Source organism: Ictidomys tridecemlineatus, chromosome 9 (assembly GCF_052094955.1).
Source record: "Ictidomys tridecemlineatus isolate mIctTri1 chromosome 9, mIctTri1.hap1, whole genome shotgun sequence".
In the NCBI taxonomy this organism is placed as follows: domain Eukaryota; kingdom Metazoa; phylum Chordata; class Mammalia; order Rodentia; family Sciuridae; genus Ictidomys; species Ictidomys tridecemlineatus.
The window spans coordinates 36587830-36607652 of NC_135485.1; the positions used below are offsets into that span (position 1 = coordinate 36587830).

At 36.2% G+C, this 19823-nt stretch overlaps 1 protein-coding gene across 2 annotated transcripts in view; it reads right to left on the minus strand.

The window, feature by feature from the left end:
* The window catches only part of Corin (corin, serine peptidase), a 258053-nt gene that overhangs the window by 145697 nt on the left and 92533 nt on the right, over positions 1-19823 (minus strand). For both annotated transcript variants that reach the window (XM_040292471.2, XM_040292470.2), the window contains exon 5: positions 9424-9605. In XM_040292471.2, coding sequence (XP_040148405.2) covers positions 9424-9605 — 182 coding nt within the window. The remainder of the gene's footprint in view (positions 1-9423; positions 9606-19823) is intronic.

Here is a 19823-nt window from a genome sequence, read left to right on the forward strand (position 1 = left end):
TCTTGAATTCATCATATTCTGTCAATAATCAAAAAACTAGATATGCTCATAGTTAATCTCTTGACTGATAACAACTCTGATATAATAGTGCAGGGGGAAAGGATTGTTCTCTAAAAAACCATGTCAGTTGAATATGTACAAAGAAAAAAATTAATCCCAACTTTTCACCACACTCAAAATATTAATTCCACAATTATAGTATATATGTAAAACTGAATGCTCAACAATAACATTCCTAGAAGAAAGCTAAAAGAAACTTCTGTGTTTCAGGTGTAAGCAAAGATTTCTTAAAAATAATTCTCACAAAAGAAAAAATCGATAATATGTACCCATTACAATTAAGACCTTCAGGGGGATTTTAAGATGATGGAATAGAGAAGTTTGCTTCCTTAGCTGCTCCATGGCATGAAACCAAGAAAGCAGAAAGGCAGTTTCCCAGCAAGGTGGGTGGACAAAAAAACATGGGGGGTGACTTTCCTGGAATTTAATACTGGACATTCAAAGCAGATCAGGGACTCGGGAGGTTGGATATCATAAAATAAGGAAGAAATCCCCAGCACCATTGCCACTGGCATGACCAGAGGCACCAGTCACAGCAGTCCCTCCTTGAGCAAAGTGGAGGGATCCCAGAATTAAAGGAACCCATATGTTTTGAAGGACTGAAGCTGTCTGGGTACAGAGAGTTTAGAGAGCAAAGACAATACCCAACTAAACTGAAAGGCATGCTGCTACACAACATTCGCATACAGGAAAGAAACCACATCTTCCCCAGCTGCATGAGAAGGACAGAGAAAGGAGCCTTTTTACAGCTGTGCCAAGAGGGTCGGCGGCTCAAGAATTGGCAAACCTGAGTTTGGCCCAAAATACAGGCCTGTCAAACCCACACTGTACAGCATAGCATGTGCCTCAGTGACCAGGAGAAAATCAAATGTGGAGAGAGGTTTACACAGGGGCCAAGTGATCATGGAAACCCACCCAGATCTCCCCTTCCTGCCACAATCTGGCTACTTGTAGGACTGACTGGGAGAGATGTACCTGACTGGGAAACCACCGAAAGGGCAGGGGCTGAAGAGATTCAGTTTGGAAACTGAACCTGAGACCATGGTCTGCAAGTGACATAGTGGGCTAAAAGTTGTCTCCTCTACTGCACCAGTGGAACTCAGGGGAGATCCCCAGAGTACAGTCTTCCAGCATGGACTACAATTGCTGTGCCCTGGAGGTGCACTGATTTAAAATCATCAGACCAATTGGCATTCAGTACAGAACCTGGAGCCCACCTAAGCCTAAACATCACCTCCAGGAGTTCTGCCTATGATATTAATTCTCTCACTCTAGCAACCCCACCCTGAGGGTGGAATAAGCATCATAATCCAGGCACCCCCCCTAATACTGCTGAGAAGGGAAGCTAGGAATCTTGATCTCCAAGAGAAAAAATCCTTTAACTTTTCATTGAGTTTTGTTTTTGTTTTTATTTTTGTTTTTGTTTTTCTGTTTAAGTGTGACCATATGATTCATGGACATTTATACATTTTCATATATTTTTTTTCCTTCTCATTTCTAGCATTTTTGAAGCCAGTTATTTTTCATGGATCATTATTTTGAGGACTAAGATGTTTGATTATTATATTTCAGTTGTTTTATATTCTTTTATTTTTATTTTTTAAATTTTTATTTCATATATATTTGTTTTATCTCAATTATCTTTTCCCTTGATTCTTTCTCTCTCTTCTGTTAACAGCCAATCTCTCTTGTTCTCTTTCATTCTTCCTTTATATTTTTTACTTCTATCTTCTCTTCCCATCCCTCATAATCATCACATTCTAATCACTTCTGTTTTCTTCCTGTCCACCATTCAAAATTTTAAACCCTTTTGCAAACTTGCTGTTTTTATTGTAGGCAATAACAGATCATATCATTTCTGTTTATTGTGACAACATTATAAACATCATAGCAGGAACTTTTTGGTTAAATGCTGTCTATTGTTTGCATTGGTTGTTGTTATTATTTGTCTGCCCCTAAACAGAAGTACTAGAAACCTTCAGGGATACTATAAGCTGGTAGAGTCTACTGCCTCAGATCCATACTGTTAGATGGGGATGCACACAAACAACATGAAAAAGCAAACGAACAAATCACCCCAAACAAAACAAGATACTTCAATAACATAATCCATGAACACCACAGTTAAAATATCAGGGAAGGGGTTTAGAATGTACATAAACTAATCTGCAAGATAAAGGATGATGTAAGGAGTGAAATCCTAGAGAAAATTCAGAACATGAAAGATCACTTCAATAAAGGGATAGAGATTCTGGAAAAAAAAATCAAGCAGAAATCCTCAAAATGAAGGAATCAATAAACCAAATTAAAAACTCAATGAAAATCATCACCAACAGACTAGTCCACTTGGAAGACACAGTTTCAGGCTATGAAGACAAAACATATGATCTTGAAAACAAAGTTGAGCACAGAGAAAAGATGTTAAGAGACTATGAACAGAACTTCCAAGAATTGTGGGGATAACCTCAAAAGACCAAATTTAAGATTATTAGGATAAATTAAGGCTCAGAGATACAAACCAAAGGAGTGCATAATTTTTTAAATGAAATAATATCAGAAATTTCCCAAACCTAAAGAATGAAACAGAAAATCAGATATAGGACCCGGAGAGGACCCCAAATATACAAAATTACAACAGATTCATACCAAGGGACACAATTACGAAGATGCCTAACATACAGAATAAAGATAGAATTTTAAAGATTGAGAGAAAAAAATTGACAGTTTACATTTAGAGGGAAAACAGTCTAGATCACAGCTGATTTCTAAATCTAAGCCCCAAAGCTAGAGGTCTTTGAATATATACCAAGCTCTGAATGAAAATGGAGGTTAGCCAAGCATACCATCTCTAGCAAAATTAATCTTTAGAATTGATGATGAAATAAAAACCTTCCATGACAGACAAAAGTTAAAAAAATTCACAACCAGAAAGCCTGCATTACAAAGCATACTCAATATAATATTTCATAAAAGAGAAATGAAAAATAAAAGTGAAAACCAGCAAAGGGAGGAATTACACTAGAAGAATAGTCAGTCAAAGGAGAAACTAATTCAAATTAAAAACTAGAAATAAATCAAAATTATAGGGACTAAGAATCATTTCTCAATAATAATATTGAATGTAAATGACCTAAACCCATCAATCGGAAAACATAGACTGGCAGATTGAATTGAAAAATAAGAACTCAAAATATGCTGTTTCCAAGAGACTCATAGGCAAAAAAAGGCACAGACTGGAGGTAAAAGGATGGAAAAAATTTTATCATTAACATGGATCCTGTAAACAATCAGGAGTCTCTATCCTCATATGAGATTAAGTGGGTTTCAAGCCAAAGTTAATCAGAAGGGACAAAAAAGGACATTTCGTACTGCTTAAGGGAATTATACATCAACAAGACATAACAATCATAAATATTTATGCCCCAAACAATGGAGCCTACATATATCAAACAAACCCCTACTCAACTTCAGGAATCAAATAGATCACAACACAACCACACTGGTAATTTTAACACACCTCTCTCACCACTGGCTAAATTCTCCAAGCAAAAACTGAAGATGTTATAGAACTAAAAAATATAATTAATAATTTGGACTTAACAGACACATATAGAATATTTTAATCCATCAATGACTTGAATACATGTTCTCAACAGCACATGGATCCTTCTTTAAAATAGTCCATATCTTAGGCCACAAAGCAACTCTTAGCAAACAAACAAACAAAAAATAGATATAACACCTTGCCTTCTATCAGATCATAATGGAATGAAATTAGAAATTAAAGATAAAATAAAATAGAATCTACTCTAACACCTATTGAAAAATGAATGAATAGCAGAAAAAAATCAGGATGAAATAAAAAATACTTACAGGTAAATAAGAATAGTGATAGAATATATCAAAATCTCTGGGACACTATGAAGGCACTGCTAAGAGAAAAGTTCATGCATTGAGTTCATTCATTAAAAGGATAGAAGCCGCCAAATAAATAACCTAATATTACATCTAAAGCCCCAGAGATACAAGAACAAATCAACACCAAAAGTAGTAGGAGACAGGCAATAATTAAAATCAGAGCTAAAATCAACGAAACTCAAACAATCCAAACATTGATGAAACAAAAAGTTTGTTTTTAAGAAATACATAAAATTGATAAACCCTTAACTAAGTTAAAAAAGAGAGAGAAAACTCAAATTATTAAAATTCATGATGAAAAGGGAAGTATTACAACAGACACTGCTGAAATACAAATGATAATCAGAAACTATTTTGAAAATTTATATTCTTAATAACATAGAAAATCTTGAAGACATCAATAAATTTCTAGGGGCATGCCTACCCAAATTGAAGGAGAACATAGAAAATTTAAACAGATTGATTTCAAGCAATGAAATCGAAAATGCCATCAAAAGCCTACCAATAAAGAAAAGCCCAGGACCAGACGGATTCTCAGTTGAGTTCTACCAGACCTTCAAAGAAGAACTAACTAATGATGTCATGGAGAAATTATTCCATAAAATAGAAAAGGAAGGAACCTTCCAAACTCATTCTATGAAGCTAGTATGACCTTGATATCAAAATCAGACCAAGACACATAATGGAAAGAAAACTCCAGACCACTATCCCTGATGAATATAGATGCAAAAATTCTTAATAAATACTGACAAATCACATACAAAAACATATTAAAAAGATAGTGCACCATGATAGAGTGGGGTTCATTCCAAGGATGCTGCAAGGTTGATTCAACATCCAGAAGCCAATAAACATAATTCATTATTTCAATAGATGCCAAAAAAAAATCTGACAAAATAGAGCATCCATTCATGTTAAAAACACTAGAAAAACTAGGGATAGTAGGAACATACCTTAGCATTGTAAAAGCCAAATATGTTAAACCCAAGGCCAAAGTCATTCTAAAAGGAGAAAAATTGAAAGCACTCCTTTTAAAAACTTGAACAAGACAAGGATGCCCTCTTTCACCACTTCTATTCAACATTGTCCTTAAAACTCTAGACAGAACAATTTAGAAGAAAGAAATTAAAGGTTTATGAATAGGAAAAGAATAACTCAAGCTATCACTATTTGATGATATGAGGATGGCCTTGGGCCTGAGCCTAAGCAACTCCGTTTTTAAAATTCCAGTTTGAAACCTGCAGTCTCACCAGGCACACCCACAGAGCCCTCCAGTATGGCCTCAGACAAGTTACTTCCCTTCACCCTGATAAACAGAGAGAAAGAAGCCTCTGGCAGGTTGTCCTCACCTGATAAAAGGGAAAGACAAGAAGATCAGGGTGGAGACCCCAGGTTTCTGACCCCAGGGTAAATGATGTCATGGAGAAATCCAGTGGTAGCTGATAAGGATTGCAAGGGGGGTCAAAAAGCCCCCAAATTTAGTATAAATAATAGAGCTGATGAACAGGGATTCAGTCAGCCAAAACAAGGGCCTGATGAGGACCTGGACTGACATCCCATCACGTGTTGTTTCCAGAGCCTCTGTGTGATCCTCACTGCTCTCAAACTCTACCTTCTGTCTGGACCCTGGTGAGAGCTGCAACTTCTCCCTATGTGACCCTCTCCTCAACAGGTCGTCCACTCTACACAAGAAGAAGCCTGCTTTGGTTTGAAACCTGATCACTGCTGTCTGAGTGAGTGTGCATCTGCTGGACGTAAAGCCTAAGGCTTGAGACCTTTGAACTTAGCACACAGAGGGAATGTCTTTCACTAGCCTGTCATGATTAAGTGTGTTTGCAGTGCTTAGAATTAATCTAGAACTGTTTGTTGTGAATTGATTAATTCAGAATTGTTTACTGTGAATTGATTATGTCTATTGCAGTGACTAGCATTAAGGATTGTCATTTTCCTGATTAAGAACCAATAGAGTTAAATTGTATTGAGTAATTTGAGTGAATAAAGCATCGAAAGGGGCAGAAGCACGTGGACATTCTTTATTTTTCCCCTCTACTGCATATGTCGCAATTTTGCCCCCTGGCAACAGACAATGACATGATTCTATATTTGGAAGATCTGAAAAATTCCACCAGAAAACTTCTAGAACTAATAAATGAATTCATCAAACTATCAGGATATAAAATCAACACTCATAAATCAAACGCATTCCTATATATCAGTGATGTAACTATGAAAGAGAAATGAGGAAAACTACCCCTATTCACCATAACCTTAAAAAAAAAAATACTTGGGAATCAATCTACCAAAAGAGGTGAAAGATCTCAACAATGAAAACTACAGAACACTAAAGAAAGAAATTGAAGAAGACCTTAGAAGATGGAAAGGTCTCCTGTGTTCTTGGGTAGGCAGAATTAATATTGTCAAAATGGCCATTCTACAAAAAGCATTTTACGGATTTAATGCAATTCCTAATAAAATTCCAATGACATTCTGCATAAAAATAGAAAAAGCAGTCATGAAATTCATTTGGAAAAATAAGAGGCCCAGAATAGCCAATATAATCTTCAGCAAGAAAAGCAATACAATCTTCAGCAAGAAGCACGAACATCACAATACCAGACCTTAAATTATACTATAGAGCTTTAATAACAAAAGTGGCATGGTATTGGCACCAAAACAGACATGAAGACCAATGGTACAAAAATAGAAAACACAGAGACAAACTCACATGAATACAGTTAACTCATACTAGAAAAAGGTGCCATAAACATACAGTGGAGAAAAGAGCCTCTTCAACAAATGGTGCTGAGAAAACTGGAAATCTATATGTAGCAAAATGAAATTAAACCCCTATTTCTCACCTACACAAAACTCAACTCAAAGTGGATCTAAGACCAAGCATTAGACCAGAGACCCTGAGCCTAACAAAAGAAAATGTAGGCCCAAATTTATATTATGTTAGCTCAGGAATCAAATTCCTCAACAAGACTCCAAAAGCACAAGAAGTAAAATCAATAATCAATAAATCAGATAGTATCAAACTAAAAACCATCTTCACAGCAAAGGAAACAATCAAGAGCATGAAGAGAGAGCCTACAGAATGGAGAAAATCTTTGCCACCCACACTTCAGATAGAGCATTGATCTCCAGGATTTATAGAGAACTCAAATAACTTAACACACACACACACACACAGAAAAAAAACCCAAAACAAAAATAAACAAAAAACCAAATAACCCAATCAATAAATGGGCAAAGGAACTGAACAGGCACTTCGTAGTAACATCAGTCAACAAATATATAAAAAAATGTTCAACATCTCTAGCAACTAGAGAAATGCAAATCAAAACTACACTGAGATTTCATCTCACTCCAGTCAGAATGGCAATTATCAAAAAAAAAAAGTAACAACAAATGTTGGTGAGGATTTCGGGGAAAAGGCTCACTCATACATTACTGGTGGAACTGCAAATTGATGCAGCCAATATTCAAAGCAGTATGGAGATTCCTCAGAAAACTTGGAATGGAACCACCATTTGACCCAGCTATCCCACTCCTTGGTTTAAATACAAAGGACTAAAAATCAGCATTTGCCAGTAAATGAATGGAGCTTGAGAATATCATGCTAAGCAAAATAAACCAATCCCAAAAAAACCAAAGGCTCAGTGTTCTCTCTGATATGAGGATGCTTACACAAAACGCAGATGCTAATACACAATAAGGTATAGGGAAGAATAGAAGAAGTACTTTGGATTAGATAAAGGAGAATGAAGTAAAGGAGCTGGGATGGGAATAGGAAAAACAGTCAAATGAATCAGATATAACTTTCCTATGTTCATATATGAATGCATTACCAGTGTAACTCCATATCACGCACAAGCAAAAGAATGGGAAGTTATACTCCATGTACGTATAGTATGTCAAAATACATTCTATTCTTATGTGTAACTAAAAAAAAAAAAAAGGTAAAATTAAAAAAAAAAATAAGACTTCAATTCCAATAGACTTGAGAGGGCTGGAACATCTCAAGTTCCAGCAATGGTTGGGACATCTTTATAATACATACATCCAATGATGTTGATCAATTTTTCATCACTACAATGCTTGAGATAAACAATTTAAAGGGAGAAAAGTTTATTTTGGTTCATGATTTCAGAGGTGAAAGACCATGGCTGATTGGTCCCATTGCTTTGGGCCTGTGGTGAGGCAGAACATCATGGCAGAAACTCATGGGCAAGGAGGCTCCAGCCAGGAGGCAAAGAAAGAAAGAGAGAAGGGGCCAAGAGCCCTCTCAAGGGCACACCTCCAGCCCCACCAAGCCCCACTTCCCAAAGGTTCTACCACCTCTTAATATCACAAAAGGCTGACAGCCAAGCCTTTAGCACAAGGGGCCTTGGGGACACTTAAGATCCAAACCATAACAATGAGTATATCCAGTATGTATACAAAACCATAATAAAAATATGAGAAATGGGCAAAATATCTCTAGAAACATATCAAAAAAGGATATTCAAATATAGGTGGGCTAGGGAAGAACCAAGCTGCTTTGGTTTAGACAGGGGGGATAAAAGAAGGAGAGGGGGAATGGAGGTAGGAAGGTAAAATAAATAGGACTTATTGCCCTATGTGCATATATGACCAGTGTAACTCTATATCATGGACAGCCAGAAGAATGAGAAGTTATACTCCATTTATGTATGCTATGTCAAAATGCATTCTACTGTCATGTATGACTAATTAGAACAAATTAAAAAATACCCCAAAATTTTTCAAAATGTGATCAAAGTCATCAGGAAAATACAACTTAAAACCACAGAGATACCATTAATATTCCCACCAGAATTATTAAAATGAAAAAGACTGACAATGCCAAAGGTCAGGAAGGATGTGGAACAACTGCAATTTCATACATAGATGTTAAATGACCATTTTTAAAAACTTTTTTGTTAAACAAATACATAACCATGTTCAGACACGTTATGAGAAAATTAATAGCATTACTATGCACAATAGCTGAAAACTTGAAATGAATGTCCACCAAGAGCAGAACAGAGAAACATATTTTTATATAATAATATATTAGAATAATACATAACAATGAAAATGAATTAACCTCAAGATTAAAACATAATAAATTTCTCAAAATAATGCTAAGCAAATGCAGTCAGATACAGAAATGTTTTATACTCTATGATTTCATTTATATGAAGTTTAGAAAAACAAAATTACCCAAAGTGATTAAAGTCAGGATAGAGATTTCTTTGGAGAAGATGAAATATTTGGGGTGGGCCTGAAGGAGTTTCTTGGGTGCTACTAAGAACCTGCTTCTTGATCTGGGATCTGGTCACTATGTTAAAATGATTGGCCTACAAAGTTATTTGCATACATCCTGTATGAATGGTATACACAAATTAAAATGTAAAAATGAAATGAAACACAGACACCTACATTGCTTTCCATTCTCTTGCTGTGGGGAGAAGCAAATCCGGCTGATGTTGCTGCTTTCAGTTTGGTTTTTAAACTGGGAGCATTTGAGAAAATTGGGCCAGGAGGAGTTCACCATCCCCAGGACAGACTCACAGCCTTCCTTTGCAGCCTCACAGAAAGATCTACAGGGCAGGAGGCCACGCCTAGAAGAAAAGAAAATGGTGAAAATGAATATTTTACTAAAATACTCCTCAAAAAATATCAATGTTAGCAACTTGTGCTGTAATGTTATTTGAACTTATATTTCCTACAGTCAACAACTTAAATTTCTGCATCCAGACCTATCACAATGATTTCAGTTATCATATTATCTGAATTCTAGAAAAATAATGTATTCCCTAACACATCATCTACCTACTTCTTGTGGTAGTAGATAGTAGTAGGTAATCATTTATCTCAAATGATTATTTTTAAATTTTCTCTGCTAAAATACACTGGCCAGTCAAAAAAAAAAAAAAAGATTTCTACTTGATATCAAAAGGAAAAACTTAACAGGGGAATGAAGGCCTCGAAATTGCAAAAGCAGAAGTAGGTCACAAAATAGGGTTACTCTTGTTTCTTTTACTTCCCTTTGAGAAATTCAAAATATCACTAAGATACACAAAGAAAAGTTGTTCTTAACTTCCCCCAGCCTCCCTAGAAAAGAAACATTACACAAAGTGGCAACTCAGGAGACCTTGCACAGTTATTCATTTATCTTTTCAGATTTTTATTTTGTCTTCTGCAGATAGAAAAGTACAAACAATTATCTGTTAATGGTAAGAATAATGATGTCCCTGGAGCTTGTCTTTATTCACCTAAGATGCAATCAAACCGCCCGGACTCACAGCTCTGTGGATGGAAAGTTGGATGCTAACAAGGCCAAGCCATGAACTGTTTCCTTTCAGATGCAGGTGGATAGCTCTACCTTACACTTGGAGGGTGCATCTTTTTGTCCTTGCTGGTCATCAGCCAAGGTCATTTCAATGGATTTTAAGGAAACTGGGGGGGGGCGCATATATGTCAGTCAGATCAAAGCACACACTTCACAAATGTGGACATGATATCACAGCATCATACAATATTAAATGTGTAGGAAACCTTAAACAACACCTCATTCAATTCCTCCATTTTATAAGCACAGGCACTGTAGAATTTGGGATGTACTCAAGGTCACACAGCTCCTAACAGCAGCTTCCTAAGCAGAAGTAGGAAAGATCCCAGGTGTTTGAACATTCAGGCCATGCTCTACCTACTCTCCCATATCATCTGTTCTCAAATAAAGGCCTAATAATTAGATTTCAAAAAACTCCTTGATCAAACAAGCTCATATATAACACACCATTCTTACTTCTATAAATTACAGTAACACAATGGGTATGCCAGCCATTGAGATAAAATGGAACAGAGAAGTCAAAGAATCTTGAGGGAGGGAAAGACCTTGTTAAATATAAAAATGTAGAAAATGAATTATCAACAATTACATTCTAATAAAAAAATGTTTTTGAATTTCAGAACATCATGTTAGAAATTGAGCATATTTTAGAATCCTGACACAAAATTACCTACATACCTTAATATGTAGCCAAATTTGATAGTGAAGGTTGGGAAAAGAAGTTTTACACCAGAAAGAATTACTTTTAGTAAATGAAATATGAATTGTTCCAGGCCAGTATGGTGGTATAAAAAGACACATGATTGCTGTTCAGAAAATATATTAGATACTTACAGAAGTAAGAAAGTATCATTTAAATAACACGGTTTTAAAATATCTCCTTCCCTACATTTTATTCCAGAGAAGTTAGACTATATTTTGAAAAACAAAACTGGGGCACATAGTTAAGGAATGTGGAGAACATAGATCATTAGGCATTTGCTTACACTTTTAGGCATCTTTCTCAGGGTTTCGCAAGCATTAATTTGTGTATTTCTCACAACAGCCTTATATGAGAGGTGTTATTACTATTATTTCTAATATACAGATAAGGAAACAAGCATAGGAAAAATAAGAAACTTGTCCTACTGAGTAATGAATGGCAAATCCACGATTAGAACCCAGGCAGATAGACCCAAGGACCCATTCAATTAACTTACTACAGGTGAGTTCTTCATGAATAGATGTTTCAATAGTACCACTCAAGGTTAATTTGCAACTTGATATGTATTTTCCCATTGCACAGCTACATACAGGGTGGATAGGATCTCAATTCATTTGACAAAAGCATAGTACACCTGCAGTGAAATATTGTATTTTTAAAGCGGCCAAGGAAGACAAAGAGAGGTTTCCACTTTCTTATCTAGGTATGAGACAGCCCACAGATGACTTGTCTTTGGTAAGCCCCTTTTGTCTTCTCATCCTAGCCAGGGTCCTAGTGTCCTGATGCCATCCTGACCACCCTGACTCCAGCACCCCACCCAGAAAACCACATCCACCAGAGGACTTAGAACATATTCTTCCCTTCCTGCAATCAAAACTGCATTCCCCACTGTAGCAGATCTTAAGTAGGCTTTCAAATAAGAGATGGGGGAAAAAAACAGAGTATTACACAAAAATAGATGGACACTTAGTTTTCTGGCAATTTTTGCATCTTTAAAGGAAGACTGCTTGCTAGCACAAAGCAGTCTTTGATGAAATTTCAGGCACCATTGGAAATTGAATAAAAATATTATCTAACATTTTTTGAAGGTGTGGAAGATTACTACAAATGACCTCTCCCAAGCAGTTCCCAGGCCTTTTCTCACTTCTGAAGCTGCTGTTTTTTGTGTGTGTGTGTTTTTTTTAATCATTCCACATCTTTTTTTCAGAATCTTTCCAGGGCAACACCAATGAAGTTTGATACAGGGGCCTAGCAGAACTGTTTCCATTTTCTAAAGTTAGGTTTTTTAATTCAGAAACTAACACGTTCTCATTGTTACCATGGTCATTTTTTTCTAAGTCTACCACCTATAACCTTCACATGGCCACCTCTCCACTGTCTGATCTTGGGCCAACAGTTCAGTCCTGCCAAGACTCAGCTTCTTCTTTTGAAAAGTGAGGGTTCTAGAAAATCTGAAGTTTGTACCATTTTTCATAATCCTTTTGCCACAGACATTCTGTAAATCAAGATTCACTCTTTAATGCAATACTTCTCAGAGGAGCACTGATAATCCCACCAGCCTTGCTAAATTTCAAAAGTAATAAGCGTTTTTCTCAGGATTTGTTATGGGAATATATAGAGACATTAAAATACCATTAGACCCTTCAATCTAAAAATAGAACCTAAGAAAAATGTCTAGAGTGTTTCAAAATAGCTCTCTAAAGAGTTATAACCATCCAAGAGCCATAATCTTTAAATTGCTGGACCAGGACGTGTGACATTGTGATATAATATTAATAACTAGCTGCCCTTTTAAACAGTAAGCAAAAGGAGGAGCCATTTGTTCTTGCTTTGCATCAAATTCCACTGCCTATGAAGGGCTGAAGAATTTTGCTTTTCATCACATGGAACAGTGTGGTGAGACAGGCCACACTATTTTGGAATATAAGTATCTATATCCAAGCAACAAGTAGACTGGCAAATGAAAAACAGTGCTCATCACAAGGGAGGATCCACTTTGGCTATCAGAATTACTATTTTAGAAATGGTGATTATTTTAAATTGATGTGTGAAGTATATCTGGTATTGTGCAAAAGTCCTTGACACATTTCAAATAAAATTAAAGAGGAAAGCTCTTATACTACTTCTATAATTATTTGTTGAAACATTCAATAAAAAAATAAATAATGCTATTTATATGGTGATAGTGAGATTTTTATGGTGTTTTCACTAGACACGATATTCTAAAGTGATCCCTACCAAAAATTTATCCATTTTACCTCCAAAACTATTTTAGAGAATTTATTTAAATTTTCTTTAAAAAATTTAACAAAATTTTTACAAATTTTGTTATAGTGTATATCCATAATGGGTTTTTATCTACAAAAAAGTTCTGATAAGGACATAAACTTAAAATTACTGAATAAGCTACAGCCACAGAATTAAGTTTATATGGCTAACAGATTATTAAATTTTATAGATCACATCTTTTATAACTGTTAATTTGAATGAATTTTATACTTAGAAGTTATGAAAATGGTACATAAATTTTGCATATATCCTTCATCCTGGTTTCCATAATTTACTTTTCTTACATAGCTACAATATTATTAGAACTAGGAAATTAATATTGCTAATAATACCTTTAACTAAACTAAAGGCCCTATTCAAATACCACCAAAAAAGATCCCACATTGCATTTAGTTGTCAATTTTTACTTTTGTTTAACTAGCCTTTAAATATATTAGGAGAGCTCAGGATTTAAATACATTAGGAGAGCTCTTCATGCATAGTGTAGGAGGAGACAGAACTTTGCAGCAGGCACATTCTGAGATGGTTACCAATCATCTCTGCCTCCTGGCATTCTTGCCCTGTGTCAGTCTCTCCTCTTAAATGTGCAAGCCTGGTCATTTGCTTCCACCATGGAAGGTAATGGGATATCAATTCCATTATTAGGCCACCTAAGACTGTGACTTCCATCTTGCTAGCTAGCAGACCCTCTTCCATACTAGTTTTGATAAAACAAGTTACCATATTAGGGAGGCCCATATGGCAAGGATCGGAGGGTGAACTCAGTCCAACTGCCAGCTAGGCACTAAGGCCCTCAGTCCAACAGTCCTTGAAAAACTGAACACACTCCAACACTCCCATGATCTTGGAAGTGGATACTTCCCCAGTCAAGCCTTCAGATAAGACACCAGCCTGGCCAAGACCTTAATTGCACCCTTGTGACCGACTCTAAAGGAGAGAATTCAGCTAAGCCACTCTCAACTTCCTGATTCACAGAAAGGGTGAGGTAAAGATGCGTGTTGTTCTAAGCTGCTAAGAGTGTGATAATGTATTCCCCAGCAATGGGTAACGATACACTTCAACACATCATTTTGTCAGAGGCAGGCTACTGAGTTGGCTGTGCTATTCATTGATGAAACTCATGCCATCATTTTTTGAAAATACATTCCTAAACTTGTCTTTGTTAGGCTGAGCTGTTCAGTGAACAATGCTCACAAAGTCAGAAGTCACAGGCAGCTCCCAGAGCTGGGTCCCTTATTTAGCCATAAAGAGAACGTTAATGCTGGAAGAGTCTTGCAAGATCATCTGCTCCCATTTCCCCCTTTTACACTGTGAAGAAACTGAAACCTAACAGGGAGATCTCACAGCCAAATACTAGGATACTAGTCCAGTACTCCAAAATATCTTGCCTAGTTGGCCTCCTCACACAAGAACCACAGAATACACAGGAACATCAATCCACAAGTGAGCCTGAGTTCATCACCATTGCTAGAAAAGACACACACACACACACACACACACACACACACACACACACGGCTTTACCTCCCTATTATGGGCCAAGAGCATCAGGTTCTATGTCAGCACATTCTGGTGATTGAAAGAGACCTTGTAAGATGTTAGACTTAGGATACAAGAAATCAGGGTATTTATAGATCACATTGGTCAGAAACTCCAACAACCAGGACTGTACCCTTGTAAACTACTCTAAAGCAGAGGATTCAGCTAAGTTCTATCTTTTGTTCATTTTCCCAACTTGTTGAAGACACTGATATCATCCAGGCATGGTGGTGCATGACAGTAATCCCAGCGACTCAGGAGACTAAGGCAGGAAGATTACAAATTTGATGCTAGCCTGGGGAACTTATTGAGACCCTGTGTCAAAATAAGAATAAAGTGTGCTGGGAATGCTCAGTGGTAGAGCACCCCTGGGTTCAATCCTTAGTACCACAAAGAGAAAGAGAGAAAAAACAAGAAAGAGCAAAGAAGGAAGAAGGAAGAGGAGGAAGAGATAATGGAGAGAAGAAAAGGAGGGAGAGAGAGAATAAAAGAGAAGAAGGAAGGGGAAGGAAAAAAAATGAAAAAAAAAATGATGTCAAAAGCTGAAAGAGGACACTCCCAAGCTCTACACGTTGTTGGCAAGACCTTATCTCCCACCAATATAAGCTCCATGAGGCCAAAGATTCTTGTCTATTTTGCTTCAAACTGTATCCCTAGACTGCAGAGTCGGCACTCCATAAACACTTATATAGAAATAAATGAGCAACCTATAGAGGTTTACTTGGTTCCCTGCTTGGGATAAAGCTTTCAATAGCAAAGTTGGGAGGAGAACCATCACCCACGTAGGTCCCAATCTTGTGGGTTGTACCAGAGCTTACACTGCCCCTGCCCAGGGACCCCATCTCCTTCAGGTCAGCAAACTTTACCTGTACTTATTCAATCTTTAAATCATTTCCACATGAGAAGAAAATATCAGTAAAACTGTTATGGATGAGGGCTGGGGTTGTGGCTCAGTGGTAGACCACTTGCCTCACATGTGTGAGACACTGGGTTTGATTCTCAGCACCACATATAAATAAATGAATAAAATAAAGGTCCATCAACAACTAAAAAAAAAATTTTTTTTTAATTGCTAAGGATGAAAATCCTACAGATTAATTATCTTGTTTATATGCCAATTGTAGGATGTCCCACTTAAAATAGAGAAATTCTAGAAACTACCAACAGAGAAACACAGATTGAATTAGGGCAGACGTGAATAACATTAAGCCACACAACCCCGAAAGGGTATATAACATTGCATACCCTCTAACCAGCATAATGCTGATTCTCATTAGTATTTGGCATACTCACCAGGGCCCATGGGATAGGGAATTAACAAATCACAAAGGAAACTTGAAATTGTTATTTTTTGCAGCTGTTTTGATTTTTGCCCATCATAAAAGGATGCCATAAATATGGATCACCGAATGAATTGAATCACAAGTATTATTTCTAAAATCTAGTCACATCCATATAATACCAATGAATTATTGAGTAGAAATATAAACAAACCACTCCACTGAACTTGACAAAATATATGTGCTTGAGACACTGTTAGAAAACATGACAAGGCATTTTCAGCAAGATTCGATCTGTCCTGGACTGATTCTCTAGCTTTGCATATTTGTGAAATAAAAGCAATTTGAATTGTCTATATTACCTATAGGTTCATAAAAGGAAACCTCATCTATCATTGGATGTTCCATGTTCCAAGCAGATTAGCTTGCCTGTGTCGCTGAACACTCAGGTACTGGCACTGATAGGACCAAGAGGCTGCTGCCTCCAAATTAGCAGAGGCATTCAGAGAAGTAACCAGGAAATGACTTTCACGATATTGTTGGTAACAGCAATACAGTTCAATTTTTTTCTTTTACTTCTGACCTATACATTTTAAAATTATGATTATTAAAAAATCACTCTATAATGTTTCCATTTATCCCCAAATATAACACAATAAAGTTTTTGAGAAATAGTTAAATCCTTAGTAAAATATATTATCAGTGTATAATTATTATCTATTTAGAAAAAGATAAAAATAAGTTTATACTGACTTTATATAACTAATAAATTCTCAAAAAATTTGTTTTCAAATTCAATTTTCCAATTGGTCTTTAAGATGATTTCAGGGTTGCGATTTATATAGTAGATTGTCACCTTCGGTGTTATGAACTAATTAAGGACACAGTAAGTCTTCCAAAATTACCTGAAAAACAAATGTGTGTATGTGTGTTTTTTTTACTATAACATTATTAAGAAAGTTCCACTCAAAATGATGTGGCAATATAACATGTGAAGTAGTAGAAATCTGATGGTAAGAAAGAGGCTTTATAGTGTTCAGATAACAAATAGTTATTTTTTAGACATAATCCCAATAACAACTTTGGTGCCCATCTTGACCATTCTCCTGGAGGTCTTCTCAGTCTAGCTTCCTAAAATAATGAGGCCAAAACAGGGAAACACTATTATGATGCATTTGAAATGACAGGAAAAAAATTTCAATTTTTTATAATATGATTGACATATAAAAAGCTGTGTATATTCAATGTATGCAACTCAACAAATTATTGGTATACCCCTGTGAAACCATCACCACCATCAAAGCCATAAACACATCTCAAAGTTTCCTCTTGCCTCCTTTACCAGAATTAGCATGTGTGTCTTTATGTGTACATGCATGTGTTAAGAACTCTTAATATAGAAAAATGTCATTGCAACTTCAAATAATGGGACCAAGATTTGTTCTTACCAGGGAAACCTGTTACTTTTGTAAAGAAGTCTAGGGTGATTATAAGAAATGAACCTTCCTCAAATGAAGTTTTAAATATCTCTTATTTCTTTTAACATTGTTTTTCTTTCTCTACTGGTGGCTGAAACAAAATATGTCTTCAGCTTTTATTTACCTACTTAAAACTTTAAAAGAAAATACTTAAAAGATGAACATAGAGTAAATAGAAGAAATCAACACAGAAGAATGCCAATCTTGACCTTTATCCAGGTTTTAGAAACAAAATTCACAGAATTAATTGTGAGAAGCAGGATGACACGGGGCAGAATTTAATATGTGGAGTTAACAGTTCTACTATAAATTGTTTAACTTGGAGCAAGGGTCAAACCACCCAAGACACATACCATGCAAGTAGATAATTTAGCACCTTCCTGAGGTAATATACTTTAAATATTCGTTTAACATTTATTAAGGTAAGAATCTGAAATTACTATCCAGAGAAATAGGGCTATGGGTAGCAGAGTTCCAATTTGCCACTTCCCACTTAGGAAGGCTGACATCCTATAGTTAAGTCAGCCCGTCTTTTCTGAGGACAATTAGGTGACCACATGTTGTTATGGATACTGTTATGTGATTCCTCATAAAAAATCCAAGTGGATTCTCTCGTAATTAAGCAAACATAAAAATGTCCCTGAAAAAAGTTATGAATAATTTAATTTCATTCACCTTGTTTCATAAATTTTTAGATCCCCTTCTTTGTTAGTGCCAGTATGAATGGCCTTAAGTCAATGGGAAAAATCTATCACAGGATGCTGGATTCCTTACCTGCCCAGTCTCTCCAGTAAGTTCTCATCAGTCATTTTAAATTGCTCCAGTGATAGCAAACACACCATTTCCTGAGACTGTTATTATATTTTATATTTATATAACTTTACTATTCTTAAAATGCTTCCTTTGGCTAAGTTGGAATATACTGCTCAATGACTTTCAAATAGTGATTCTATCTTTGCCCTGTGGTAGAATAGAGAAAGTGGGGTTCCTCTTCCATGCCAAGGCTCAGTAATATTTGAAGATGGCCATGGTGCACCCTCTGAGGTTCACTCTCACTTCCCTCAACTATTATTCTGCACATGAACATATTCTCAATCACCACCCTGGTCATTGTCTTCTAGCTCTTCTATCACATTCTGTTTGGCTCTTTATGTCACTTGAAGATTTTCAGCTGAAGTTGACCCAGAGTCTTTTTAACTAAGTGCATGTGGGACAACATTAAAATGAAAGCTCAAAACCACCAAGCCAATCCTCCAGCACCACCTAAATGTATCCTCAACTTTTAGGTCCTGGATTTCAATAGTGATGGAGATGTGCAAGTTAATTTTAGCTCTTTGTTCTGTCAAATGAAGCTTATTCAGAAGGAAGCTAAGTCATCTCTGGAAATAACTCTCAAGTCACTGTAAAATTTCAATTCTGTTAATACACATATAAAGTTTGATTTATGTTTACATTTTCAGGAACGTACTAATTATGCAAAAATATGTACAATTGTAGTCAGCATATTATGAACTCCCACTAACCTAGACATTGAGGAGGACTCCCTCATCCAAGCATACATTTACTTATCCCTTGCATTCCAAATATGTATTCAGCATGTACTATATGTTGGGCACTGTTCTGAGCACTTACAACAATGTGCTAAAAAAACGGTGGAGTTTTAAAGTAGAATAGACTGTACATAGACAGGCAAAAAGGGATATCCCCATGCTGCTGTGAAAAGGTAACAAGAAACTTACTAAAGGTGATTAGAGAAGGTTTCTCTAGAGTGAGTATCTTTAATCCAAGAGCTTAGTGTGAAGGGAAAAGATTTTTCCAGGCAAAGGAAGTTGAAAAGAGATGAATAGTTTTGAGAAATAGGAAGTGTGGCTGGAGCTGAGTCCCTAACACTAGAGAGGCAAGAAGGGCTTCAAACATCATAGCAGGGAGTTTAGCTTGAAGTCTATGTCTGGTAGAAAATCTCTGGAAGGATAGAGGCAATTTGTGTTTTTTAAATGATCACTTTGGCAGCTAAGTAGATCAGGGATTAGAAAGGGGGGAAGAGGAGAGAAAAATGCAAATCTTATATCTCTGAAAGAGATAATAAAGCTTAGACTCTTCCAGAAACACACATACAACCTTGGAGAGCCATTTCAAAATTATGCATGACTACTTATGGAGAATTTGATATGTATGTGCCAGATAGTGTCATCAAGTGT